The sequence below is a fragment of the Lampetra fluviatilis genome, chromosome 41 (genome assembly GCF_964198595.1).
Source record: "Lampetra fluviatilis chromosome 41, kcLamFluv1.1, whole genome shotgun sequence".
In the NCBI taxonomy this organism is placed as follows: Eukaryota; Metazoa; Chordata; class Hyperoartia; order Petromyzontiformes; family Petromyzontidae; genus Lampetra; species Lampetra fluviatilis.
Window position 1 is genome coordinate 7,228,514 of NC_136315.1, and position 27,812 is coordinate 7,256,325.

Sequence of the window (27,812 nt, forward strand, 5' to 3'; positions counted from 1 at the left end):
AATAAGTGCCAGTGTTTATTAGGTGCGTTTTTATTATAAAGTAACAAATGTCCAGAAGATGCAATGATATAATTTCAAATGTTCCACAATCAACGACAATCACTGTATTTGGCAACTTGCTCAGAAATTCCAACCACGCTCATCACATTCATTACTAAACGGCGGGACTACATTTCTCCGGGTATTAAAAATAAACATTTTCATCTTCAAAATATATTCAATGTGTCGACAAATAAGTGCAATGTTTAACTCTCTTTCTACATCAACACATCTGTTCCCGTATAAGCATAAGGCACTGCCTTGACGTGACTTAAACAGCCTAAACAGAGACAGCCAAACATCTCCCCACGCTACCCTCTGTAGCGTCGCAGTCCTTGGAGCGGAAGGGTACCCGGGCAGCTGGCTACGAAGAGCAGGAATTAGGACAGAGGACACCTGCACAAAAGTTAATTGAGATGTCTGCACCTGCAACTGGAAATACCCGAGGACAGCATTGCCTCCTCAACCATGGAGCCAAGCACCTCGACTGGACGGAACGGCTTGCTACACGGCTAAAACCACCTCCTGTGTCGATGTCACAACAACCATCGTGTCAGTATGTGTCGTAACCCTGCACCAGCCGCCACATCCAGAAAGGTTTTTCACGTAAATAAAACGCACTAATTAGTTACTTCAGCGCCATTGTGGAGAACGTCTATAACAAAATTAACAAAGCCCCCCCCCCTTCCCATTTTTGTCTCTCCATATAATGTTTACTTTGTTATTAACATCCTCCAAAATGACACTTACTCATACCGTGTCAACTCATACGGTTTAACCCGTATTCTTGTACAGGAAAATTGCGTTTTTAGGTCCACACGGCGTGTACAGCCGTTTCAATCCGGGCAAAATAATATTTGTGTTTATTTGTTTGTGTTTCTCCCTTGTGATGGGGCTTTGTAGGGTGAACGTTGAGATTTATAAGGGCACGGGGTAACCAACAAGGTCTGAATTGGTCTGTAATAAGGTAGGTACTGATAAGGGGTTGACAGGTATGGTTACTAATGATTGTGTTTTGTATTACATTATTTTGCGTAGAAATAGGACTCGTATCTGACAGGGAGGGTCCTTGCCTTTAAGCAAAGGGAAGTTCACCAGCATTGGTTCAAGCAAGACCGACTGCTAATCAGACATTGAAAGTGAAAACTGGTCCACAGTTTGCTTGCATTTCCAATACTGTTGATAACGTTCAAAAAAATACTAATTTGACATGAAGACAAATAGGAGCAAGGCATTATTACCTCCATGTAGACAGCGACCTCACTCCTTGTGCAAATATTATGAGAAAAATTAGATCACAATTACAAAACACCGTTACATTAATACAGTGTCATGTTTAGCGTGTGGACCAATCAGCATTTGAGATAAAAGCATTGGTTTACACATAATAAAGGATTAAGGGATTAAGGGATCCAAGACGCGCGTCAAATCTGGCAAGAATCTCATTGCCAGTGTCACTCACGTGTGTGTGTGTGATAGCATAACGAATGTGCTAAAGAGCTTTATAGCTCCTCGGATTCCTCCAGTATATATTAAAAGTCTGATTCTGAACGACTGTAACGATTCCCACCACGTTGATTCAATTGTCACGATTACGATTTGGATTTACTATTGGAATTTACATTACGTGCAAATGCAATTTCAGTTGGAAAAAAAAAAACTCTCCGATGCGATTTCTGGCTGTACCACGTGTTGTTTCGGCACAATGTCCCGATCGTTTCGCTCCACGTGCTCCAATGCCCGCCGCACATGGTTGTTTTTGCAGGAGTCCCAAGCACAGCAACATGGAGAGAACTGTTGGACACCGTGCTGAACTCCATGTGGCACAAGCCGAAATACACATCGGAGAGCCGTACAGCACAAGAGCGAAAACCAACACTCAGTTGCATTTCAAAACATTTAGAAGATAGAAAACCCCCACATGATACGGATGGATCGATCTACAAATTCGGCAACCTCAACCAAAAAAAAATTCATCCTGAAAATACTCTTGGAGTTTTACATTAAAGGTGGTTATCTGTAGTTTTAGAAAATATGGCTCAGTTATGGATGGAGTCAATAGTTTTACACGGACAAAAAATGCAATGCTTGTGTGAAAAAGTCAGTTCGTCCAAGTACGTCCAACACCGCAGTATATTATGAAAATTTCTTACTTAAGATGGACATTTCCATCTGAATTACAGTCCCGAATTGGTTAACATACCATGCCCACATAGAAAAGCCACTTTATGATTATACTAATGATCAAATCGTGGAACGAGAACTACCTTTATTACGTGAAATGTTATGCCTTAATCAAGTTACATTTTCTCTGCAATTCTGTTACCGTGGAATTGGCCCACATCTGTTTAGTATAATCTGGGTGAATGCTTACGAACTCCCCCCCACCACCCCAAAACCCTGAGTTATAATTTCACAAAATGTATCCTCCGAGACATTGGAAGTGCAAGACACAGTGCGATTGGTCAGGCTTGTGTTTACAAATACTTAATGGTAACGTTAAAGGTGCGGATTTCCATCGGCTGCAGAGTGATCGCCAAAAGGGCAGACTCGGTCTGTCCCTGCTGCCATGGCTTCTCAACGTTGTTCGATTCTGTTGGGGCAGAAGCAAGTGGTGAGAAACCACGCGGCGCAAACACGCAAAGCAAATCGACCGCATCTGAAATGGGGCTGCCTCTTGTCCTGGTTTTTCCCAGGTAGCTGTCTTGGGAAATATGAAAGTCCATGTTTTTTCTATTTGTGTAGTAGTAGTAATAATCCACTACTCGAGACAATGCATTGACATGTAGGTCTCCCTTCTGCTGGGATTGTGACAATCCTATTCCCATGACATGTCCCAGCTTTTGGCATCTCAGAGGTGGCAACCCAAATCCCAACACAGCTGGGCACTAGATTAACCAGCGATTACTTTATAGCGTGACGCGGCATCACGCTCAGCTCTCAAGGTGGCCCAAAGTTCACGATTACGTAACTGCAGTTGTGCTTTGAACACTGAAGACAAACACGTAGACATAAAATATTGCAACGCATTCATGCTGGCATGTGATACAAAGGGGAGACAAGTACTCTGTATAAATGACCACCTTTTGGCTCCCCAGTACTGATTACCATAGGTATTATATTTAGGCCAAGCTGACCAAGGGCTTGAGATGCCAACTGAAATTTAAGTGCACGGTCAGAATGAAACTCTTGCTTGTAGCATTAATGCGTAGTACTCCAATCACTGCACTATTGGAATCAGCTCAAATACGCACTCCGTCTCCTGCCATGAGCTGAAAATAAAACAAACATTTCTAGAGGACCCAATCATGCTTAATGCGCCTGTTTTCTTCCCATCTTTCAAACTATACAAAGTTAAGCCTGGTCAGTACTTGCATGAGAAAACTCCCTGGATATAATCAGATGTTTTAGGCGTTGGCTGCGAGTAGCCAGTGGATTGACAAAGGGCTGAAAATTACTAGAATATAATTAGTAATGATTTTTTTAAAAAATCACTGCGTTTTAAAACAAACTGATTCAAGGTGGCCGGGTGGCTCAAGGATGACACCACTGAGTTGACAAAGCTGACATTCTAGGTGTGAATTTGGGGCAGCCACCCATATCTAAATCTCAGCCCGGTCACCATTAATAAGGCACAAAAGAAATCATATTAAATTGAGTTTTTACTTCACTTAAATCAATTCGAGCTGTGTGAATTAAACCAAATATCGGACAAAATATTTCTTTCCGCGCAGGTCAGATGGAAAAGTCTGCCCTCTCGTGCGTCCCGTAGTCCGCAGATAGAACATCGTCGTCATCATCATGGTCCATGGGCAGGGAGCCCGTAAATGTCCACTGCACATTTCGTCATTTGTTTCCACTTTGCTCTGCCAATATGCTCAAGTAGTGCCACGTATTTCTGGCACTAATTACTACTGTCGTTATCAAGCCATTCTCTGTTAGGTCTTCCTCTCTTTACGGTTCCTTCCATTTTTCCGAACAACAAACTTTTAAATTTTCCTGTTGTTGTCCATCCTACATGTGTCCATAAAAACAGACTTTCAGGGATTTCAGAAGACATTCTCCGAAGCCTGCTTCTGAAAGCAGTTTCTCCTATCGCATCGCGGTCACACCGGCCTGCGAGAGGTTTTAATGAATTTGAAATAAATTATGCCGATAGCACAATCGTATTACAGGTGGTGCATCACCAGCGCCGCGCCTGGCGAGGGGGGACAAGTGGCACTCACCTGTGCTCCACAGCATCCTCTTCATGTCGGCCTTGCGCTGGTTGGCCGCTAGGGTGAGCTCCTCCAGCGACGTGATCTCGAACCGCGAGAACAACCCCTGTGAACGCAGGCACTGGAGTTTGGTGAACTGCCACATAACGTGTGCACTGTTGTATATTGTGATTTTTATTTTAAACAATAACGGCGTCATTCATCAAGCGACCAAGCGTGAGCAAGGTAACAAATAACGGTTTCAGCCTTTTACACAAAATTTGCACAAGCTATGGTGGTGGGTGTTAATGGATGTGATGGAGTTTCAAGGGTTAAGCACTGAATTGGTGCGAACGTAAGTGGATACATATGTCTTCTTGGTTCTTTCGGTAAAGTCACGTAGAAGGGAAGAAATAAAATAATAAAAATAAAACAATCAAATAATTCTCACGACGTTTCGGCCACAACGCAAGCAGCCGTCCTCAGGTGAAGACCAGGTCTGTCGGGGAGACAGCGTCGACAGACCTGGTCTTCACCTGTGGACGGCTGCTTGCGTTGTGACCAAAACGTCGTGAGAATTATTTTATTATGTTTTATTTTTATTATTTTATTACTTCCCTTCTACGTGACTTTACCGAAAGAACCAAGAAGATGAATCCCTGCAGTCACGAAAGCTTTAAATCGAAATGGATACATATGCATGTATGTGCCGATATAGGTGTGTGTGTGTTGGGGAGTGGTGGTGTAGCGGTTAGCGCGCTGTGCTACGAACCTGGAAACCCGATTCCCGTTCACGGCAAACACGAGTGATGATAATCTGAACCGATCCTGGGCCTTCACTAGGTTGACTCAGCCTAAAATGAGTACCTGGTGCAGTGTGTAAACATTAGCAATGGGGAGATAAAAGCAATCGGATGTGGTGCTGGCCACCTAGCCTCTCGTGTACTGTGCCAGCCTTCATGGGTACTCGCTAACAGCACTTGTCCCAAAAGTCTCTTAAGGCTATACGGGATATTTGTCTTTGCATGCATCAGGGTACGTCTGTGTATGTCCATGTAATTACAAGTGTGTGTATCCGTGTCGGCGCATGTCCATGCACGCGCGTGTCTGACCGTGAGCTCGACGGTCACTTCTCCCGACAGCGCCGCGTCCTCGTCGCGCTCAAACTGGTTCTCGAGCCGCAGCAGCACCGAGCCGTCGCCCCATGGCGCCAGCGTCAGGAGGTGGACGCTCGGCGGCAGTGGCCGGGTCAGCCCCGAAAACTAAGTCAGGAGGTGCAGACATGAGAAGGTGTCAGGTCGAGCATCGTTTCTGCCAATGAACACGGTGGTGTGTGTGCGTGGGTGTGTGTTTAATCCGACGCTTTGGAGACTGGGTTGATAGATATAAAACAAGGAGCCTTCTTAAAATGTGCCTTGAGAATGAGAGACAGGTACCCAGTCATTATAAGCCCTGCTGAGCCATGCCTCTACCGGGACAGATTCACATGCTGATTAGAAAGAAAAAGCACTTTTATTTGGAGGAAAATGATAGAAGGGACACCGGCGAGAGAAAGGCACAGAATGAAATTGATCAATTGGACTGGACTGGTATAATTCCTATGATGCTTGGAACTTTGAGAGTAGCACAGGAAGGAGCTGGATTTGAACATATTTATGTCGAACTTCTTTCTAATCGGAGGTGCGGGGGGGGGGGCTAGGATAACGAGAGAGCGGCGTGAACACCACGTGTACCACCAAGGTGACTGAACTGATTGAATTTTCACGCCCCCTCGGAGGAGAAACGTCATTCCGCTGCGAGTGAGGCAGCGTCGCAGTGACCTGTGCCTTGGTGTCGCTCTCCAACGGAGCAGGTGTCCTCGCTTATGGCTGCTCTCCGAGCCTGACGAGCAACTCGAGCTGCCACTGGAACGTTGGGGCACCGACTCGCCTCCACGCTGGGGTTCCCCTCCCTGCTCTTTTTTGGGTTTTGCTTAAAACTTCGGTAACCCGAAGGGATCAGTGAAAACATTCAAACTGGGAAACGACGAGCAAGGCTGTCTACCGAGCATCACCTGGGTGAGCGTGGATGATGGCCAAGCCTGCACAGGCGGCCCGATGAGTGGCATGGGCGCCATGAACTCGGCCTGAGCGAGCGGGCGATGCAGCGCGGCCGATCGTGCCGGTGCCTCCAGCACCAGCAGATGCCGCCCCCTGACGACCAGGCCGTTGCCCCACTCGCCCGGCTCGTTGAGAGCTTCGTCCACCCCGCGGTGGTCGTCATAAAGAAGCCGCCGGTGGAGCTGCGGGGCGGCAGACACGAGAAAAAGGCGATCTTGCAGTGACGAAAGCTACTGGAGCGTGCGTTAACGTTACGTCCCTGCCGAAGGTATTTGAAAGTCCTATTCGACCCTTGATGTACGAGGAGTAAATATGCACAACATTTTTTTTTTGGAGGACGTGACGTGACACGCAGAGCAGGCATAAACAAACAGCCCAGCGACTATCGCCTTAGAGTTAAAAACAGAAATATCCCCAAAACAGAATCCCGGTCATTGCGTGCTTCACCATGAGCTCGAAGGACCCGTCGCGAATGCTGGCTCCGCCCTGAGAGCGATCCGTCAGAGCTGTCAGCTGCATCTTCTCGTCCTGGGGGAGATGTCACATGGAGAGGAGATGAATGAAGGGCATTGAGTAGATGGACAAGGGAGAAAAAAAACATGACGAAGAGAGAAAAGAGGATAATGGCATCGGGGAGAGGAGTGTGAATGAGGGCCATGGAAGAATATGGAATATGAAAGGGGCATGTGGGACAAGAGGGCAGGGAATAAAGGGCATGGAGACAGGGGACTAAGGTTACAGTGAAGGCACCTGAACACCTACGAGTGTAAGAACAGAGGGACCGTTTACAAATACATCACAGTACTTTAATTCATTCAAGCTTGCAATAATACATTACCAGCACCATTGTTATGCGAGAGGAAGAGCACCTCCGACAGCACATTACGCCAAATTACAGCCCCTTTCTTTCACTGGACAAGAGTCAAAGTTTTACTGCACCGTTGGTGACGATTGTACAAAGCCCCAGTGCTGCCTTTACCTTGATATAGATGCGGCTGTTGACCGGGTAGTAGTTGCCGGCCACGGGTTCCGTCTGATTCAAGGGCCACGTTGGCCTTTTGTCTCTCCTGGGTGAAACGAGTCACGCCACGTTTGTGGAGGTCGCTATTAAAACAAAAACACTTTCCCAAATTTTTTCCATCCTGGATTGTGCCATCGGCATCACGTATCATGATATCCGTTAAAATCCCGTTAGAGAATGACCCGTAGAAGTGGACATCACAGAACTACCTCTGACATCTCTCTCGGTGATCTCTGGTCCACATTGTAGTGGGCACAACTTTCCTACCCATCTTGCCAAAGCAAGTCAAGCTTGTTAGGACACAACAGTCAACCTGATATATTTAAATCTTCGAGCTGGACTTTAGCCTTATTTAGGGGAAAAATCTATTTAATATGTGAACCAAATTTTTTTTGCACATTCATTGATGCACTTGCGAGACTGGTTAATCCATAGGCGGTTGAACGGATTCAAACAAAGCGTCTCAACAAGTTTCAGCTCAGCGTTCTGACCTCCTCGCCACCTGAACCCATTACGGAGGTCGCTTTTTGAATGGGGGAAACTATGGGCTTAGTGTCGAGTATTTTAAAAGGGAAACTACCTCTACGCGAGTATTGAACACGGCGAAATGTCAAGAATCATACCTGCGCTCCAGAATCTCCCTGCCATTCGAGTCGGTGAAGAACACACCGTCGGTTTTTAACGGAGTGTCAAACCGAACCAAAACCTCCTTGCCAATTTTGTCCCTGAAAGAGAAGATTCAGATTCAGAAAATCTAAATTCGCACTACGACATGCACACACAACGCTTTACATGTATACAATACACACAAATTTAGACTTCGTATATTATTATGTTTGTTTAGACAGAAAATTAAATGCACGTGCACCTCATGATGCTGTTAACTGGTATAAATGTAGACATATAGGTATTGTGTCAATCCACTGCTGGATGAGAGCTTCTAAGACATAAGGGTTGTCGGTGTTATTTGACCATACTGAGCATTGTGGGTTGGAAAAGGCGTCCTCTGGTCTAACGACATTTGAGACGAGGCTCAAAAGAAAGCTGTCTCTGGTGTGGACCAATCAGTTTAAAAGACAATGCATATATTATCAGAGTATGTTTTTTTTGTTTGCATTCTGACCACAAGTATTGTGGTTAATGCAGGCATGGTTCCTTGTAAAATGTGTTTTTTTTGTTGCCAGAAAAAAGGGGAAAAAACCTATTCTTATAGTATGTATTTTTCTGCAATACCCTCTGCTATCCAAAATGTAGCATTGCAGCAGCCTCTATCACCAGCTTTATTCATGGCAGTTGCCCATCCAAGCTCAACTTTGCTTAGATTTCATCATCTGATTATAGGTGCATTCTGGCCGATTTAGTCATAGGTCACACACATGCAAAGATCCCCCTTATAGCCTACACAGGCTATTGCGGCAAGTGCTGCTCATGAGTACCCATTAAGGTTGACACTGCACGAGATGGAGTGGTGTGGCCACCACTGCATCCGACCGCATTTGCCTCCCCAGTATTGAAGTTTACACACCGTACCAGATTCTGATTTAAGGCCGAGCCAGGCATTAGCCATCGATGGAAATTGTTTAGATCATTGGGTTCATAGTACAGTGCGGCAAATACAAAGATCCCCCGTATAGCCTTTCACAGACCATTGGAGCAAGTGCTGTTAGCGAGTACCCATGAAGGCACAGTGCGTCACACACGTGCACACAAGCGGACCACGTGCGTGCGAGCACAATCACAACATTGGGACCCACTCACGCGAGAGGGATGGGCCCCACGGTCCACTCCAGCTCCACATACGGCTTGCCCGGGTAGAGACGAATTACCTGCGAGCACCAGGGCGAGAAGACTTGGCGCACCTCCTGTAGCAAGGGGTCCTGCAGTGGCGTAGCAGCACAAACCCACACATGAGTCAGGAGCGCACGGGGCAACAATAACCGTCACGTAACAACCACACAACGACAGGGTTGGATCGCAGTGCCTACAAACACCACACAGTACTCACTGTGAAAAATCCCAGCACACTGGGTTCAACAGACATTGAACAGCACAGACTAAGATCCCCCTTATAGCCTTTAACAGGCCTTTGGGTCAAAATACTATTAAGCAAGCACCTATGAAGGCCGGCACGGCAGGCAAGAGAGAAGATGGGTGGCCAACACCACACCCGGCCGCCTTTGTCTCCCCAATGTTGACGTTTATAAACCGCAAGGCCGAGTCCACCTAGGACAGTGGTTCTTAACCTTTACTGCAGCCCGGCACCCCTTCAGGTTCTCAATCATAAAAAAAATATACGCGAATTAATACACAGGTTTGATGAAACAAAGTAGTTGTACATACGTGCCCGTGCTTAATTTGTGTTTCGGTGATTAACCTAAAAAAATGTGGCATGTTTTACACCCCCAGAAAGGGCATCTTGCACCCCCAGGGAGTGCATGCACCCCAGGTTAAGAACCACTGACCGAGACTTAGGGGGAGGCCCAGGACCAGGTAAAATATCGCTGTTCTTGGTCATGAGCAGGAATCGAACTCGGGGTCGCTGAATTTGTATTGCAGTGCGCAAACCAGTGCACTCCCTGGTGCACACTTTACAGCAGGTTGACGCTTGTGTTGCGCCCGAAACATTGTGATTTATTTTATACCTACGTGACTTTACCGAAAGAACCAAAGAGTATGGATTCCTGCAGTCACAAAAGCTTCAAACCAGAATATTCATACTAAAGGTTTTTGGATTAGATCGCGTTCTAACCCAAAAAACCTTTATTTTGAATATTGGTCGCGAAAGCCTACGTGTTAAACTGACTAACCTTTATGAGCAGAATATGCCAACGTTTGTTTGAGGTAGAAGTAATGAAAAGGGAGGGGCAGCAATTTCCCACTTGTCCTGCCTGCCACGAGAGCAATGTTCCCTGCCGCCGCCGAACAGTCAAACAGATATTTTTGATTCTCAGAGCTAGAATTTAGCCCAAATTAAGTGCGGAGTGAAATTTTATCTGATATGGGTTTTTTCTCTTTGCAGTCATTGGTGACCGGCATGAGACTATCAATTCACGACCAGGTCGTCCTTGCAAAATAAATAGTCTTTGCATGTGCTTGCCTCACTGGATTAATTTAATCTACTGGATAAATAAAGGAAATAACAACAAAAACTAAACACACTCTGAACCCCAGTTTAATCAGAGGGCAACCGCCTGGAAGTTGAGCGCAGGATCGCATGGGTGTCACCTCGTCAGAATCAGAATCGTTATTTATACTGGAGGAACCTAATGAGCTACAAGGCTCTTTTTCACAGATGTTCAGTAGGGGCACGGAGTCAGAAAGTTACAACAAAAAAGACGAAAATACGATAGGAGTGCAAAGTATAGGAAAGGTAAACAAATGACTTATAAATATACAAATCAAACTTTTTTTTATCTTACCAGGTAAGGCCCACGGAGCTGTATAGGTCATTTTCAGAAGCGACCTTCGCCACAAATGATAGCTCAACAAAGTGGCTTATCACGTGGAAATTTAAAGCAGAAAAATTATCTAGATAATCTCAAAGCATGTTTCTAATATAGAGGGAAAAAACAGAGGACATGGAGAAAAGACTCCATGCAACCACGGGGAGAACATTCAAACTCCAAATATAGAGGTGTCAGGGTCGAACCCCAGACCTGTTGTATACCAAACGAGGAAGATAACATCACACCGACCTTTCCGTTTTTTTCAACAATTCTCCCAGAAATGTAGCCCCCACTCACAACGGTGAAGTGCGTGACCGCGGATTTGGCGACAGGGAAGGCTTCGGAGGAGTTTGGACGGAAGATGTACGCGCCGGAGGCCTGACCGTTTTCCTCCTCACCCTTGCTCGATTTGTACCTGTATACACAGAATGCCACGCCACACGGCAACACACAGAAGCACGGCAGGACACAAAAGCACATCACCAAAATGGGCACGTATCAAGCATTATGTGCTACATAAGACATCTGCCCAGATGGCAATGCCGTTAAAGCTGTGAACTCGTGATCTGAAGTTTGAGAGTTCAAATCTGGAATCACATTTTTCTAGGAAGTTTACAGTCAATACTTGATCATTCTATGGATGGATTGGGCACGTTATTGCAAAATGGATTTCTATCAGAAGAGGTTCATTAGCCGTGAGCTGTAGCTGCAGCTGCTAAGCGTTACCAGTAGAAGTTCTGTGTTACAGGCAGTGACAGGGAGCTCTTCCTGTTCTCCACGTTGCTCAGGAGTCCCGAGATTCCATCAAAGGTCAGCGTGTAGTACTGCAACGCAGAAATTATTATTAAAATTAGCACGGCAGGTATCCAGCAAATACTGGTATTTTAAGAATTGGTGAACAACCCATTTACTTACATTCAGCTTGCTGCAATACGCGATATCATTATGTAGGGCTTATTTCGCACCGTACGTAGCCAACTGAGAGTGTGAGTCTCAATGAGAGCCCACTGGTCCTGTGCCCCTTCCTTCACCAACCCACACTGACCAACCAACATCATGCTCATAGTCCCCACCTACTCTTCTGCTAACACCGCCCACTGCTCAGGTAGCACACGCCCACTGCCCATGTAGCTCCACCTACTACTCAGGTAGCCCCACCCACTGCTGAGGTAGCCCCCGTCTACTCCTCAGGTAGCCCACTACTTTGGTAGCCCCATCCTTGCGCACATCATACATTTTTTGCATGAAACCAATTTTTTTTTTTACTCGAAACAAAAATCCCAATTTTCTCAAATATTTTGGAGGGAAACCAGTCCAGCCTTTCTGAAAACTGGACCGACCCTGCCAAACCAGGTCGTCCTGTAGCCTTAAACATGTGGCGGCCCCGATCCTGACCTCGTTTTTGATGTAGATGGGAGCCCCGTTGCCTCCGGCTCTTGGGCCGCGCGCCACAAATCCGGTGAGGGCCTCTGCGGGCCGCCGGGCAGCTCGGCTCACAGAGAAGCGGGCGAATCCCAGAGGAGGGATCACCGCCTGGAAGACGAGCTCGCCGGAGGCTGTGCCCAGAGTTCGGCGAACGGCACGCGTCGCATCTGACACGGGGAACACCTGTGGCACGAAGACGGCACGAGATTGTGCGTATAACGTGTCTATTACCTTACATACACACGGCGGCAAAATGTTAACTACCTCATATACAGGTCATGGGTTAGATCCCGATCCTGGTATATTTGGAGCTTGCATGTTCTCTCCCTGTGATCTTTCTCCGGGTCCTCCGGTTTTTCCCTCTACATTTTAGAAAGATGTGTTTAGATGATTTTGCTATAATAAATTTCGACATGATAACCCACTTCGTTGAGCTATCATTCGTGGCCTGGTCGCTTCTGAAAATTAGCTATATAGCTCAGTGGGCCTTACCTGGTTAAATAAAAATTGTTTAGTTTTTTGTAAATTCTAACGCTAAAGTTAAGCGGTGCAGTTTTCCAGCAATAATGATACTCTGATGATAAGCCTATTAAGTTTAAGAAGTGGCTAGAATTTGTAATCACCAAGTTATTTTTTTGTGGTTGATTAATCAGGCCCCTTTAAAAAACATGGCAGCTTCCTGGACATCCTGCCTCCCGAAAGCAGAAAAGTCCATGTAAGCTACTGTCAGCATAACGCGGCCGATGATGCACATGAAGTCTTGGCCTAATATTTTCAAAAAGTCACGAAATTTTTTACATCCCCTGTTTAGCCTGTGTGGTATTTGTCGTTGACAGACCCGAGTATTAAAACAGGGCATCTGGTGGCCTCGAAACCACGAACCTCGAAACGCTCTTACCGCTGGGCCGCATCACTACCCAATGACAAACGAAAGCTTAATTTCAATATCCTCAATTTGCATCCGAAAGTTATTTCACAGAAATGCCAGACAAACGGCGGTCACGTGCAACGGAACCCTACACTCACCTTGGACACCATGGTGGCCCCGCTGGGATCCTGCACCAGGTAGCGGGAGCCATTGACGGGCAGACGCACGTTCTCCGTGACGCTTCGCCCCAGAGGGTTGTACAGCACCACCGTAAACTACGCATAATACGCGCGTGCGCACACACACACACACGCATGCACGCCCCACGTTAACAAACACACTCCTCCATTTGTTGTGAGACTAACTAAAGTAAAAGTTGAGTTAGCGGGTGAGATTGATTTATTCTTGTACCTATACGCGTACTGCACTCTTACTGAATGAGGGTCTCCCAACCACTGCGTGGGCTGTGCGAGTTATTTGACCAATTTCACGAGGCCGCAAAGTGCTGGTTGCTGAAGGTGGGGGGCAGAGAAATGGGAAGATCCTCATCTAGCAATAGATTTGTGCGAGCTACACAAATGAATAAAAATCACTCACCGCGCTAGCACTCTCCGTGGCCGGGCAGACGCTGATGTTGAGATAGCGGCAGATCTCCGTGGGCTTTCCGCTCCCGGACAGAGCAGCCAGCGCATTGCTGACGAGCATCTGGCACAACAATCGCACGTGCATACGTCAACGTAACGCACCGCTGAACAACACGCCGTCTTGCAGGTGACAGTACGGCAGCAAGCATGTTTCTTGCAGGCTGCCCTGGGATCAATCCACTGCTGGATGAAGGTCTCCACAAGCCGTCCTCATCCGTCACAGTTCACGCGATGCAGTAATGCGCGACATGCAGTGTTCCTCTCCATCCCCCAACCCACCCCTCACCGTCCTGCCCCTATACAGAGCCCGTTGCCCTACACTGTTGGCGATCGTCATCAATCATCATCATATCCCATCCACTGATGATTCCATGTCATTTCCCTCCGTGCTAGTGCCTCCTCCTATTAATCCGCACTGTTCTCCATTTCCTTCCCCTGGCGTTGCCATTGCTTGTCCTTTTTGGTGAAATTCTTCTGACATGACCAGACCATAGCAGTCCATGTTCCTCAATTCTTGACACTTGCTGATGATAATCATGACAACTTCAACAGCAAGCCATTACATGGGCACTTATTCATTCTACCTTTTAGGTTATTTTGATTGTCTTAATTTCTTCTGTACTGTACGTGCGAGCGTGCTTTAATGGTTGCAAAGGGTTGGGCACCTCGCAGCTGTCCCAGCCGAGGGAGAGACGCACGGCGTAATCGTAGGCGACCTGCTGCTTCTCCGTGCCGGACACGGCGTCGTGGTGCTGAGCCACCCCCATCGCCTCCCCTGTCGAACACACAAAGTATGTATCTTTAATTTTTGTCGCACCGAACGTAGGCAACCGTGCTAATTGGAGGTGCGGATCTTGCCGTTTAGCCTTGTAGACCAGCGGTTCCCAACTGTTGAGTGTGCGGGCCCCCTTTTTCAACCACAAAAAATATTTCGCAGACCACCACATGCGAGAGGTTTTTGAGTTAAATCGCGTGAATATAAATGTGCTGTTAAACCCGCCACCACCCGACACAGCCAATAAGTAAGGTTCGTCACGCAAACAAAACGTGCCAACTCGTTTATAGTTCAGCACGCCGGTGGATTGGAGAGTAAACCCACAACATTTACAATTCGAGTATGACGTTTCGCCAGTAATTACAACTTGCATAATCAGGTGGACAGCCAGAGGTGTTTGAAATTGTACATTTCCTTGGTGAGGATGTTATTATTTTTCCAAGACCCCCAGTAGTAGTAGCCTCACGGAACACCATCGTAACTAGCAGTAACTGCAAGCGGATAAAAAATAATTCAACGAACGCTCTGCATGCATGACGTCATTTGTTCGTAGTCACTGGTACTCTTTGAAACCACATTGTTCATCATAAATGAGTTTAGAAAAGTATTTTACATCGTTCTAGGTTCCCATATGGATTTAAATGTTGCCGTAGTTAATATATATTGGCATACATGATTATTCATCGATGACTCATGTATGATATGATTTCACACATTTATAAATTACCTCGCGTACCCCCTGGGACATTTCCACGTAGCCCCAAGGGTCTGCGTACCCCCAGTTGAGAACCACTGGCCTGGATCATAACACAGTGCTGTCCACTCTACGACACCACTTCACATTAACACGCAAGCAAGTATACCACGAGTCTCATAAGCTGCTCCCACATCTCCAACATTCGAATCGAGAACTCCTCCTCCTTTGTGTGTGCTGCACAGGAGGAAGTGTCGGACAAGCGTGAGCGCTCGGGGTGCACTGGAAAACGATGGAGGCACTCAGAATGAGAATATTTATTTATACTGCAGGAGGAATCCGATGAGCTATAAAGCTCTTTCTTTTACAGATGTCCAGTAGGGGCACAGGGTAAGAACGTTACAACAACAAACAGTACAAAAACATGATAATAGTGCAAAGTACAAGAAAGGTAAACAAATCACACATACAAATGAAACTAAACCATCCCCATCCTACCAGGCAAAGTCCACTGAGGTACTAACTTGTTTTTCAGAAGCAACCTAGACACAAATGATAGTGCAACAAAGTGGCCCATCATTTGGACATTTATAGCACCAAAATAATCTAAAATGATCTCAATGCATGTTTCTAATGTGGAGAGAAAAACCGGAAGACCCGGAGAAAGAAACACGCGACCACAGGGAGAACATGCAAACTCCAAATATACACGAGGCGTCTGGGGTCGGGATCGAACCCATGACCTCGTGCATAGCAGGCGAGGAAGATAACATCTCACCACCGTGGCGCCCCTTTGATAAATAAATAAAGTATACAAGTTCTAATTGGATCATCAATTTCCAAGATTCGTAAAGGCTGTAAAACAGCAAAAACAGTCCCAGACCACACCAAGACAACACAATACATTTTCTTTGGTTCTTTCGGTAAAGTCACGTAGGTAGAAAAATAATAAAGTAAAATAAAACAAAAAATATATAATTTAAAACAAAAATAATATTTTTTGTATTATATTATTTTTCTACCTACGTGACTTTACCGAAAGCACCAAAGAGTATGGATTCCTGCAGTCACGAAAGCTTCAAATCAAGACAATACATTGTTCAGGATTAAATTTACTCACACAGCAGGAAGCTGGACCCGCGTCCCAAGGGTCCTCTAGCTGCACCGCTCGCCACGATCACCTCCAGCTGAGTGCACACCTGGATACAACAACGCGAGAAACTAGCGTGGGAAGGGGGGTTTGCTTGTGAATCGTTAACATGCCTAGCCTTCATCAACATTTGTCGACGAGGCATCCGATTAGCACGGTTGGCTACGTGCGGTGCGAAAGAAGTTCAACGTACGTATATCAACAGTCGGCTTATACGACGTAAACATTTATGAGTTCTACGATGTTTTACCCGTGCACTTTAAATACTGCTGCTGAAAAGTGAAACTAAGTTGGTGGTTTCACGGCACACGCATCACACGGTTCCTGCCATCAGCTCATTAGCAAGGAATTTCCAGCGTGGTTGTTGCTCTTTAGCCAGTGTTACTGCTTCGTTCAATCGTCGTATTACCCAACCAGGATCATTTATCTTTTCTGGATAATTTATCACCGCATTAATCCACCTGATTTTCTATCTTCCCCTACACCAGTTCCTTCTACTTTTGTATCGCATCACCAAGAACAAGCTGTTCCTGTCCGGCCTCATTCTCGCATTAGCACGGATGGCTACATACGGTGAAAGAAGAAGTTCAACATACATACATTTCTCTTCTTTTTGGGGTTGGCCCAACTTTGAACAAGTGACAGAGGTGCAGAGAAGGGAATGTGGATGCCGGGATCTGGGCTACCGGGGGAATATGGTCACTCTGGTACCAGCATCAAGCCAGCACTGTCTGTGCACAAACGAGGCACTGGGTAAAGGAGGAGTTGCGACCTGCAGGAGAGGACCCCTGACCTCCAGGAGGCGAGCTCTGACCTGCAAGAGGTTATTGCTGCGCCTCTCAAAGAGCTTGAGGGCCGGGCGACTCGTGAAGTATCCAGTCCAGAACTGGTGAGGGCCGTCTGCGTACGGGAAGAAGTCGTCCTCCTTCACAGTCCTGATAATGGTGAAAGCATCCATGGTAAAACCTCGCCAAGCCGGACTCGAGTAAGCCAGAATATGGGGCAAGCTGGAAAGGCTACCCAAAATAAATAAACTCATAAAATAAGATGACAAAATAAACCAAGTAAACTCTGCACGGAACACTCTTAAGTTACACATGATAGGAGAGACTCCCATTAACCTTTCCCAAGTACATGAAGGATTACTAATAATGATTGCAGTCCACAAAAATGAACAAAGTGCGATGAATTAGCCCCGATGAATGGTCTCGCTGTCAAATGGACTCACCAGGTGAGGTTTGCTTTGTTTAGCTCGTTGAGGTAACAGGTTGGCGTGGAGTACACCAAGTTAACCTTGCTGCCGTTCACTTGCTAAGGAGACAACAGAACACACACACACCGCGCTTAGTTCTGCTTGTGCAATGTTTTTTTTCTATTCGAATTTTACCTCAAATTCAAGTTCATTTATTAGTTATAGCCCTGTGAGCCATTCGGCTCTTGAATCGGGTGCAACCGCAACAAACACAAAACAAAAACATGAACAAAAAACATCTTAAAGTGAATATGTGACTAAGTGCAAACAGAAAATCCAAGAAAAGACAGCAAAATATTGTAGAAAAAAACACCGTACACCAACGCTGTGTGCAAAAATCCCAGTGGGATGCAAGTCAAACAACAACAACAACCATAAGACAATTTATAAGGCAAAGGTTCTTTAAACTTGTATGAAAAGGCATGTGAAAAAGTATTTAATTTGTATGTTTCACTGACTCCGTTGAGAAAAAGTGTAATTAAAAATAAACATGGAAAAAAAATATTTTTATGAAGCAAAGTATTGGATGGGGTAAATGTTAAGTGGCCCCAAAATACAGGTATTATTAGTTCATTGGCCAGAGCAGAAATCGATGCCCACCTAAAGTAGCAAAACTGTAGTAGTACCAATTTGTTTACATGGCAAGTATATGAGTGAATTATTTGATAACTCACTCGTATCCAATGGCCAGGCTAAATACATAAACTGGAACCACGAAAGTTACACCACCTCAGGTGATACTGACAAGTGAAATATCTGCACTGGGACCATGGACTATACAGAGAGATGAACATGCACACAGATCAAAGTACAAATAAGCAAATCAGACACAGATGCAAACGGACAAGCAGTCACGGTCATACACAGTCGTAAGAAATATGACATCACACCAGCTGGTTGACATAGGTGATGAGCTTGTCCAGATTCTTGAACCAGAGGTTGGCGTTTTCGTACTGGAAGTCAGAGCCCATGGTCATGATGATGTGGTTTGTGCGGTAAAACTTGGCCTGCAACAGAAAAGTGCCTCATTAGCAGACGCAAATGTTATTAGCGAGCACCTATTAATTCTTCGCTGTTCCGAGTGCGGTCTCTGCGTTGAGTCTTTAAAAACCTATACCTGGCTTATGGAAAGGCGTCGGACTCACCTGTTTGGCAACTTCCTTGAGGAAGTCACGCGTGCGAGAGTCCACGTTGTAGTTGAAGAGGCTGGGGTCATCCTGGATGGGCTCATCGTCACATAACTGATCGAAGCAGAAGCCGGGTGGCGGGTTGTAGCCATTGAACAGCACACCTGGATGCACAAGGAATCTTTTATGCCATGGGTTACACACACACACACGTGCTGCGAAGGAAAGTGCTGTTACCGAGCACCGACTAAAGCTGGCACAGCACATGATGGTGGTATGGCCACAATCATAGTGCCCGCTCTCCTTCATCACCCCCCCATCGCTGAAGCTCATAACACTGCAGCAGATTCTCATTCAGTTCTATACAGGCCTAGGAAGGGCCCAAGGCAAAAATTGATACCACTTGTCACCGGTGTTATCCATAGCCATTTTGAACTCTGGGTTTGTAGTGAACCTGTCGCAAGCCACTGCGTTTGTAGTGAAACACTATTCTTAGGTTTTTTCAAATCTAGAATTAGTGAAACACTGTACCACTGCTCCCCATAACAAAGATCCCCCGTATAGCCTTAACAGACTTTTGGTGCAAGTGTTGTTAGTAAGCACCGATGGAGGCTGGCATGGTACACAGGGGGGTGGGTGGCCAGCACCACGCCTTTGTCTCCCTAGTGGAACATGTTTACACACCACACCAGGTCCCCTTCAACAATAAAAAAATATTACAAGCAAACTCATTTATATTAAAGGTAATATTTTAAAATGTTGCTAACGCATTGCATTGTGGAAAATGCGTTCTTGTGAGGACAAGGCACAATCCACTCAACAATGTTTTCCTGGGCAAAATCAGTATTTCAATGAAAAGGAAATTAACTGCACTACATTCTCGTGACGTGGCAAAGTCTTAGAAAAAAATGTGAGGTACACATATAAAATTTAATATAAGGAAATTAAACTAAATAACCTGTGAATAGGTCGGCCACAGGCGGTCCCATGCTTTTACTGCCCCTCCACACCAACTCCATCTGCTTGTCCTTCATACGCTGCTCTTTGTCTTGGTAATCCAGTCGCCCAAAAAAGAATCCATCAAAGCCCATCTGCACACCGCACACAAACACGTTACTCACTCAACGTTCGCCACGCTCTAAAATTACCCACAAAATGACTCGAATCGTGGATTATACGGAGCAGGCTCATGCCCGATTTCAGGTCAGGTGTCAAGTCACTTTGTGCCCACAGGGACAGCTGTCACTGAAGGGGTACCACCCTTTCAAATGTTTGAGGTAGTTGGTAGCCAATTTTTATTTGTCACGCAAGCAACAAGCGAGTCTAGTTTGCGATTATTAGGCATGTACCTAGGCCTCGGCAAGGTAAGGTAATTTACCCTTTTACCCGGTAAAAAGGGTAAATTACCTTACCTTGCCGAGGCCTACATGTACCATATTCATTCGGCGAGGGATCTCCTGATTTGTCAAAGCTTTGTGGTTGTAATTCAATTCAATAACGGATCCTTTCTCACCGAGTTTTTACTATCCCGTGTTGTCATTGTCGTTTGTATAGTTGAATAGTTTTGTTCACTCAATTCGACTAAAATTAGCATTGGGATATCATTTATGTGAAATATGCATACGTCGTAAATAATCAATTCTTACATGCATGATTCGATGCATATGCCATGAGCATAAGAGGAGAGTTTAATTTATAAATCAACGCTTCACCACATGACAACTAATTATCGCAAAACAGTACAATGTCACATCTAACTCGCTCGGGACTCAGGTTTAAGGGTATATCTGAAAAGATTAGATACGAGAAGAAAATAACAGAAACAACAAAATGCACAAATAGGTTACTGGACAAAACTAAAGCACCAGCTGCTTTAAAACACATGTAACATGCTTTACTGTGCATTAAAAATATATGTAGGGAACAATATTAAGCTTGTATGTGAAAAAGTCTAACTTGGGAATGTCTTTTAGAAAATGCCAGTTATGCAAATGCACATGGACTGCGCTGAGCGTCCGGGGTTAACTGGTCATAGCGGATAAACGACGGTTGGATATGGAACATTGTACTTTATAGCAAGTTCAGTTTAACACGTAGGCTTTCGCGACCAATATTATTCTGGCGAATTGCCCGATGATGCTGCATGCAATTACCAGCGAAACGTCGTACTCAAAAATTGTAAATGTTGTGGTTTCACGCTTCAACACACCGGTGGGCTAAAGCAGTGAACTATTTGTCTTTTGTCAACGTGACACTTTTTTACCGATTGGCCGTGTCGGGTGGTGGAGGGTTACGACACATTTATAAATAACGCGATCTAAAGTTCTAAACCCAAAAACGTTGATTATGAGCAAGTTCAGTGTTGCACGAGAGGTGCTCGTGAAGCCGCCACCACCTGCGCGAAGAGGGATGCCTGCTCGCGCGAATGACCGAACGGGTCGATGTGCCAGGCGACACGCGGACGGGCGCAGCCCCCGAACTCATCGCTCACGAAGCGCAGCCCCAGCGTCATCTGGTCGATGATGCCGTTGTAGTGTGTCGTCGCCTCGTCGTTCATGCACCAGCCGCCGTTGATGATCTCCAAGCGTCCTGCGATCCGGACGGCATTTGAACACGTTGCTAAGTTCTCTCGTGCACTGGTAGCTCCGTGTATAAAACACACGGCACCGAGCCCACAGAGTCCCCCCCCCCCCCCAATTTAACGAGGGACCTCCATGAGGTGGCCAGGTGGCTCAGAGGTCACCGAAACAGTAACCCTGAGTTTGTGGGTTCAAATCCAGGCTTTAGCCCCCTGTGATTATACCAGGTTCTCATCCCAGTCACCAACGATTAAACAAAAAACTCAACTTAATAAAATGTAGTTTTCACCAAGAAAATCCAGCTCAGCTATGAGAATTTGTAAAAATATATCAGTCAATCTTTCATGCCATGAATGTTTCTCTACAAGGTGTGTAGGTACGTGCAGTGCCCTGGTCACTTGAAAAGATCTAATAAGTAATATCTCATGCGCTATTCTATAATACTGGTGATGCACTGCACGAGTTCCAAATTTATATTTCATCTCAAGATTTCAGAAGGCCGCTTCTGGGTGACTTATCCATCAAAAAATGCAAACAATAAAAAAAATGCAACTGCGAATCATAGGATATTTTGCAGCTCCATTGGGACCACAAATAACAGGAGTTGTTGGAGGGGAACAGAGCTGTGGGTTAGAGGAGTATCACTGTTGGTGGTTTTATAGTGACCAAGCCAGTCACTGCTAGCACACCTTGCAATATAAGTGCACGCACACGCCGCCGCATGGCTTCTCCCTGCTGTTTCCACCAGCGCTTCAGGAAGGCCATCTCCACATAGATAAAGCGACGGGACGGGTTCTGTTCCAACGCAGGAATCACCGAATCCAAGATGTACTGGACCCCCGCGTGCTGGATGTCGTTTTTTTCTGCAGTCCAGACACACACAGGAGACGCCTAGTAATCACGACAGCTACGTCATGTATGTATGTATGTTGAACTTCCCTTGTACCGTACGTAGCCAACCGTGCTAATCGGAGGTGCGTAAACATCACGCTTGCCAGAAGATTGCCCACCATCCATGAATAAAGTAATCTTCTGGGACTGTTACCCATCGTGATGTGATTCTCTGCTGAGAAGGGTTCCCATAGGACATTTTTATACCTTACAAGGGTGGTGAAACTCTGGCCCATAGAGCATATCTGACCTGTGACTTCATTTCATAAGGCCCTGTGACAACTTGAAGCCTACCACTGTGAAATGGCCCACAAACAATATATTTCCATCATTGCAAATACATTTGCCACGCAAATCAGATATTAGATAGGGAATGTTTTAAAATTAGCAAAACAGTTTTTCGAATTTTTTCAAGCTCAGCCACTTACGTCAATGCAAGGGTTTCTTGCTGTGACAGAAGGGTACATTAATGTGTGGCCTGCCAGTCTATTTTAAATTTATTTTCAGCCCTCAGTAATAAAAAGTTTCCTCGTCCCTGTCTTGCAACATGAGTTTGTACGTCAATTGGGAAATATTAATATATCAGTAAAACAATATAAGCGGCACGCACCTCCATAGTAGTACTCGTCGACGGTTTTGAGCCACCCCACGTCGTCATGCGTGTGTGGAACGAGGTGAACGTTGATCATATCTGGATGGGACGCGGGACAATTCTGCTCGCACGCAGACACACGACACCCAGCACACGTGCACTTAGTCATAAAAGGTTTTCTTGGGTTAGATCGCGAAAGTATAAATGTGTCGTTAACTCCCCACCACCCGACACAGCCAACCAGTAAGTTGTGTCACTTAAACAAAACGTGCCAATTAGTTACTACTTCAGCTTACCGGTGTGTTGGAGTGTAAATACCACAATCGGTAGAAACAGACATTAAACAATAAATACGGGCAGACCTCGTTGAGTGCCACCAAGGAGAAAGCCAATTCGTTATAGCACTCTTTGTCGTGGACATTTTTATAACAAAAAATGAAGAAAAATGGAAACATATACAAAGGGCACTTACAAGTGAGAACACGCAACGCTGGCCGAGGAAACTTACTCGCCACCATAATCTTCTCAGCCAATTAAAGCGACATACTTGGAGCCAACCAAATCCCACCCCACACAACTGGATTATCACAATTCGTGTCACGATTAAAAAAATTTAGTATGGATTTTTTCCCCAATGTTAGCCAGGTGAGAACTCACGAGACCAGGAGAGAGTCTCAGGCTCAACCTAAAAGAAACCTTCACCACAGATTTAAGAGAGAGGGCATCAATAAGATCACGGAAGTCCTGCAGTTCTTCTCAGAGAATGACTCGGCCTGGGATCTCAGCAGCTCTTACAACATCGTCTCTCACCGCTGCCATGTAGGATTACAGTAGAATCCACTCGTGAGTATAGTGTGACGCTTACCGATATTATTATAATAAATTATTCTTTATTCATGAAATAACGTTGACCATTTTTATTGTTATTATTAGCACTAAACCTATACCCCAATGAGGCCCTCATTTATTGCTCAAACAAAAGAAATAACGCTGTCAGGAACGCATCCCCGTATATACAATGGTATAATGACCGCTTTCAGCACAGATTCGATTCTCGCTCACTTCTCCAAGAACGCACCTTGAGCGTTAAGCGAGGTCTGCCTGTAATTCACTTTGGTTGACCAGATACTAAAATCACTGTAAATGTACCCGATCTTGCCAGATCTCGGAAGCGAAGCACAGTTAAACCTGGTTGGTACTTGGGACGGGTGACCACCAAGACTTGCCAGGTGTTGTAGGGTGGGACTGAGGCAGAGGTCGCAACCGGGTACCCAATACCCGTACCCTACCCGATACCCGGCTACCCGTACCCGGCCGGGTACGGGTACCTGTTTGCAACCCTGGTGCGGCTGGGTACGAGTAGGCCGTGAGTCACTGGTGAGTAACCGTTTGTCACTCATTTCCCAACGTCTTGTCTCTTCTCACAATTCAAGTTCCTAGAATCAACCCACCCGCGCCTGCAACATGGCTTCATCCCACAGGTCGCAATCAGGTACCCGATACCCGTACCCTACCCGTACCCGGCCGTACCCTACCCGTACCCGGCTGGGTACGGGTAGGGTACGGCCGGGTACGGGTACCCGTTTGGACCCTGGTGCGGCCGGGTACGGGTAAGGAATCAAAACCCGTTTGCGACCTCTGGACTGAGGTAGTCAAGATATAGCAATGCTGGGTGTCATCCAGAGTACTCCAGTTTCCTCCCATACATTAAACATTCACTGATGGGACTGGTCAAATACCCCTATGCAGGGCTCTTGAAAAAAAAAAGTCTTGAGACTATGGGAAACTTTCCTGGATAAAACATTGGCATTGTTGTAAATGTAAAAAGCTATTTGCCCAAATAATTCCACCTCAACTGGTACCGATTTCTATTCTTGCCCGTGGACTGTTGATCACATGCAGCCCGCATGACTTCAGTGGCAAAAACTACACAACAGATATCTTTACTATCGTCACGAGGGCCAAATGGCAGCTTCAAAGCCACATGTTTTTGCAAGCGACGACTTTTAGGTTGTAACTGATCAGCCGATTACATTAAGATGCAGGATTTCTTAACTCTGGCCTTATGAAACTCCAGTGCTTGCACTCCACCATAGATGCATGCAAAGTCACCGACTTTCGTCTTACATTTGAGCTGTCAGGATTGGTAAACTTGCAAATTCGGACCGTTGGCGGGGTTGATGAGTACTCGAGTTGGGAGGTCCTTGTTTGGAATGACTTATCATTTTCTTGGTTCTTTCGGTAAAGTCACGTAGAAGGGAAGTAATAAAATAATAAAAATAAAACATAATAAAATAATTCTCACGACGTTATTATGCTTTATTTGTATTATTTTATTACTTCCCTTCTACGTGACTTTACCGAAAGAACCAAGAAGATGAATCCCTGCAGTCACGAAAGCTTTAAATCAAAATTTGACTTATCATTGTGAAAAAGGTGACTTCAGTAATATCACTGCAGGTGTGGAGAAAGAATATTGAGTCTGGCAACTAATATCTTCGATTTTTTTTCCATTAAAAGTCCAGATTTGTGTCCAATAATTACAGGCCTTCCTTGGGTTGTGCTTAACTGTTAGTGGGTCCTTTCTATTTCCCACTTCGTTCTCTTTCAATTAATGAATTATAGAATTAAGGGATGCCACTGCTTTATTTTGTGTAGGGTTAATAATAATAATGAACACAATGTATAAACGCTACACATATTTTGCGAATCAGATGGCTTAAGAATTGGAGGTAACAATAATGGTTGGGGTTTATGATTGGGAGTCAAGGTGTAGGTTTATTGACTGCTGTACCCAAGACCGGTTCGTCTTCCCTGCAACTGTGAGGACAGAATTCTCGGCCAAAACAACGTTTTGGTTCTCAATTTAAGGGAATAAACCTTTCCCGCACCCCCGATTAGCACGGTTGGCTACGTACGGTGCAAAAGAAGTTATACGTACACATTTGAGGGCAGAGATGTCAGGGAAATAACCTAGATTTTTGTCAAAATGAAAGTTTTGCAAGAGGAACTGCAGTATGCATTTTTCAACATCAATACATTTGCAAGTTGTAAATGTGTACATGTTGTGGATTTGCTCTCCAGCACACCGGTGTGCCGTAGTAGTAACGAATTGGCATGTTCTGTTTACGTGACAACCCTTTACTAATTGGCTGTGTCGGATGGTGATTGCTTTAACGACACACATTTATATTTACACGATCTAACCCCCCCGCCCCCCCAAAAAAAGTGTTTTGTTCAGGCTGTGATGGTGCCGGTACCGATGATGGTCTCGGTACTCATGATGGTACTGGTATTGATGATGGTACCGGTACCGATGGTCTCAGTACTGATGATGGTGCCGGTACCAATGATGGTGCCGGTACCGATGATGGTACCGGTACCGATGATGGTACCGGTACCGATGATGGTACCGGTACCGATGATGGTACCGGTACCGATGATGGTACCGGTACCGATGATGGTACCGGTACCGATGATGGTACCGGTACCGATGATGGTACCGGTACCGATGATGGTACCGGTACCGATGATGGTACCGGTACCGATGATGGTACCGGTACCGATGATGGTACCGGTACCGATGATGGTACCGGTACCGATGATGGTACCGGTACCGATGATGGTACCGGTACCGATGATGGTACCGGTACCGATGATGGTACCGGTACCGATGATGGTACCGGTACCGATGATGGTACCGGTACCGATGATGGTACCGGTACCGATGATGGTACCGGTACCGATGATGGTACCGGTGGAGACGATGGTAGTAACCACAACTAACTAATCACACTAAAACCCAGTACGAGTCCTGTAACAAAAACACAGATTTAGTGGATCGAGGGAGGAGCGGTGGCGCAGTGGTTAGCGTCCCTGCGTTCAGAACCGGTCCACAGACACGAGATCGGTTCGCTGATCCAGGGCTAACATCGGTGGCGAGTGATATCTGAATCCCGATCCTTGCTCCTACTCCTCTTTGCCACCCAACCCGAAGCGACCCAGAGTGGTGAAGTATGGTCAAACACATCTCCACCCCCACCACGGTCACCGTATGACTGACACAGCCGATAAGAAGTGGGATTTCATCCAGCAGTGGATTGACAAACCCCTCGGGGGGGGGGGGGGGGGGTGTTGATCTGTGTGAAGTTTGAAAATCGGCCGTAGTTGATGTTTGTGGAACTTCTAAGCCACGAAAGTAGGCCTTGGGTGAAGTTAACGCTCAAAACAGCGGGAACGATATGTAAAAAAATAAACAATTATAAAACACTGACGGAACACGAAAGAACACGCTTTCAAGAGAGACCTCCGCCAACAATCGTGGCAAACGAAAAGATAAAAAACAAACTCTTCTGCCCTCAATACACGCCGGCTACAGTACGGTACAGTAACCTATACAACAGGGTGGTCCACATGTCTTGTGACCCCCCTCCAATTTGCTTTCTCCGATGCGGATTTCTTTATATTTTAATTAAATATTACTTTAAATATATTAAGTTTTAGATAATTCAATTGGGTGGGGGGAGGGAGGGGGGGAGTCACAAGACATCTGGACCATCCTGTACAGTCTACAACAACAACAGACTTCGCCTATTGATTGTGAGGCTCTCACCTCGTAGCTGCAGGCTCGGCACTTCGCCACCATCGCCAACATCACCAACATCATCATCTTCATCATTGTCGTAGGCAACATCTTCTCGTCGAACGTTGAAACCCCTCCTGGTGAACGAACGAACGAGAGGGGAGGAGGAGGAAGAGGAAGCAGGCCGCGTGATGAGCCGACGACGATCGCTGAGGCTGCTGCTGTTGTTGTTTTTCTGGCTCCCTAGGTCAGGTGATTGCCGATTTTAAACAAGATCCACGTGAAAAGCAAGTTAGATATATAATAAACAAGATAGACCCGCCTTGTAACACGCGCGCGTGTCACACAGACCGCAAGTGCTGTTCGAGACGGCCACCTATGACGGGCGTACGGCCGCTTGTGTCCCCAAGTGGCACCAGCTGCACGGTTGAG

The 27,812-nt window shown here is 45.8% G+C and overlaps 1 protein-coding gene across 2 annotated transcripts; it reads right to left on the bottom strand.

The window, feature by feature from the left end:
* MAN2B1 (mannosidase alpha class 2B member 1) lies at nucleotides 1–27,812 on the bottom strand. 2 transcript variants are annotated; one of them, XM_078875432.1, is made up of 24 exons: nucleotides 27,411–27,812; nucleotides 22,817–22,919; nucleotides 22,005–22,178; nucleotides 21,132–21,325; nucleotides 19,695–19,827; nucleotides 18,755–18,900; nucleotides 18,500–18,616; nucleotides 17,586–17,668; nucleotides 17,172–17,292; nucleotides 16,328–16,406; nucleotides 14,404–14,513; nucleotides 13,692–13,799; nucleotides 13,253–13,369; nucleotides 12,197–12,409; nucleotides 11,528–11,625; nucleotides 11,099–11,216; nucleotides 9,114–9,232; nucleotides 7,979–8,080; nucleotides 7,314–7,401; nucleotides 6,782–6,862; nucleotides 6,289–6,516; nucleotides 5,348–5,497; nucleotides 4,266–4,362; nucleotides 1–2,632 (listed from the first exon to the last, which is right to left on the bottom strand). In XM_078875432.1, the coding sequence occupies exons 1-24, from the start codon at nucleotides 27,489–27,491 to the stop codon at nucleotides 2,517–2,519; spliced, it is 2,976 nt and encodes a 991-aa protein (XP_078731558.1). In that variant the 5' UTR covers nucleotides 27,492–27,812; the 3' UTR covers nucleotides 1–2,516. The 2 variants fall into 2 exon arrangements, with proteins under 2 accessions (XP_078731558.1, XP_078731559.1); XM_078875433.1 differs by lacking the exons at nucleotides 1–2,632; nucleotides 4,266–4,362; nucleotides 5,348–5,497 and having other exon boundaries at nucleotides 6,361–6,516; nucleotides 7,314–7,438.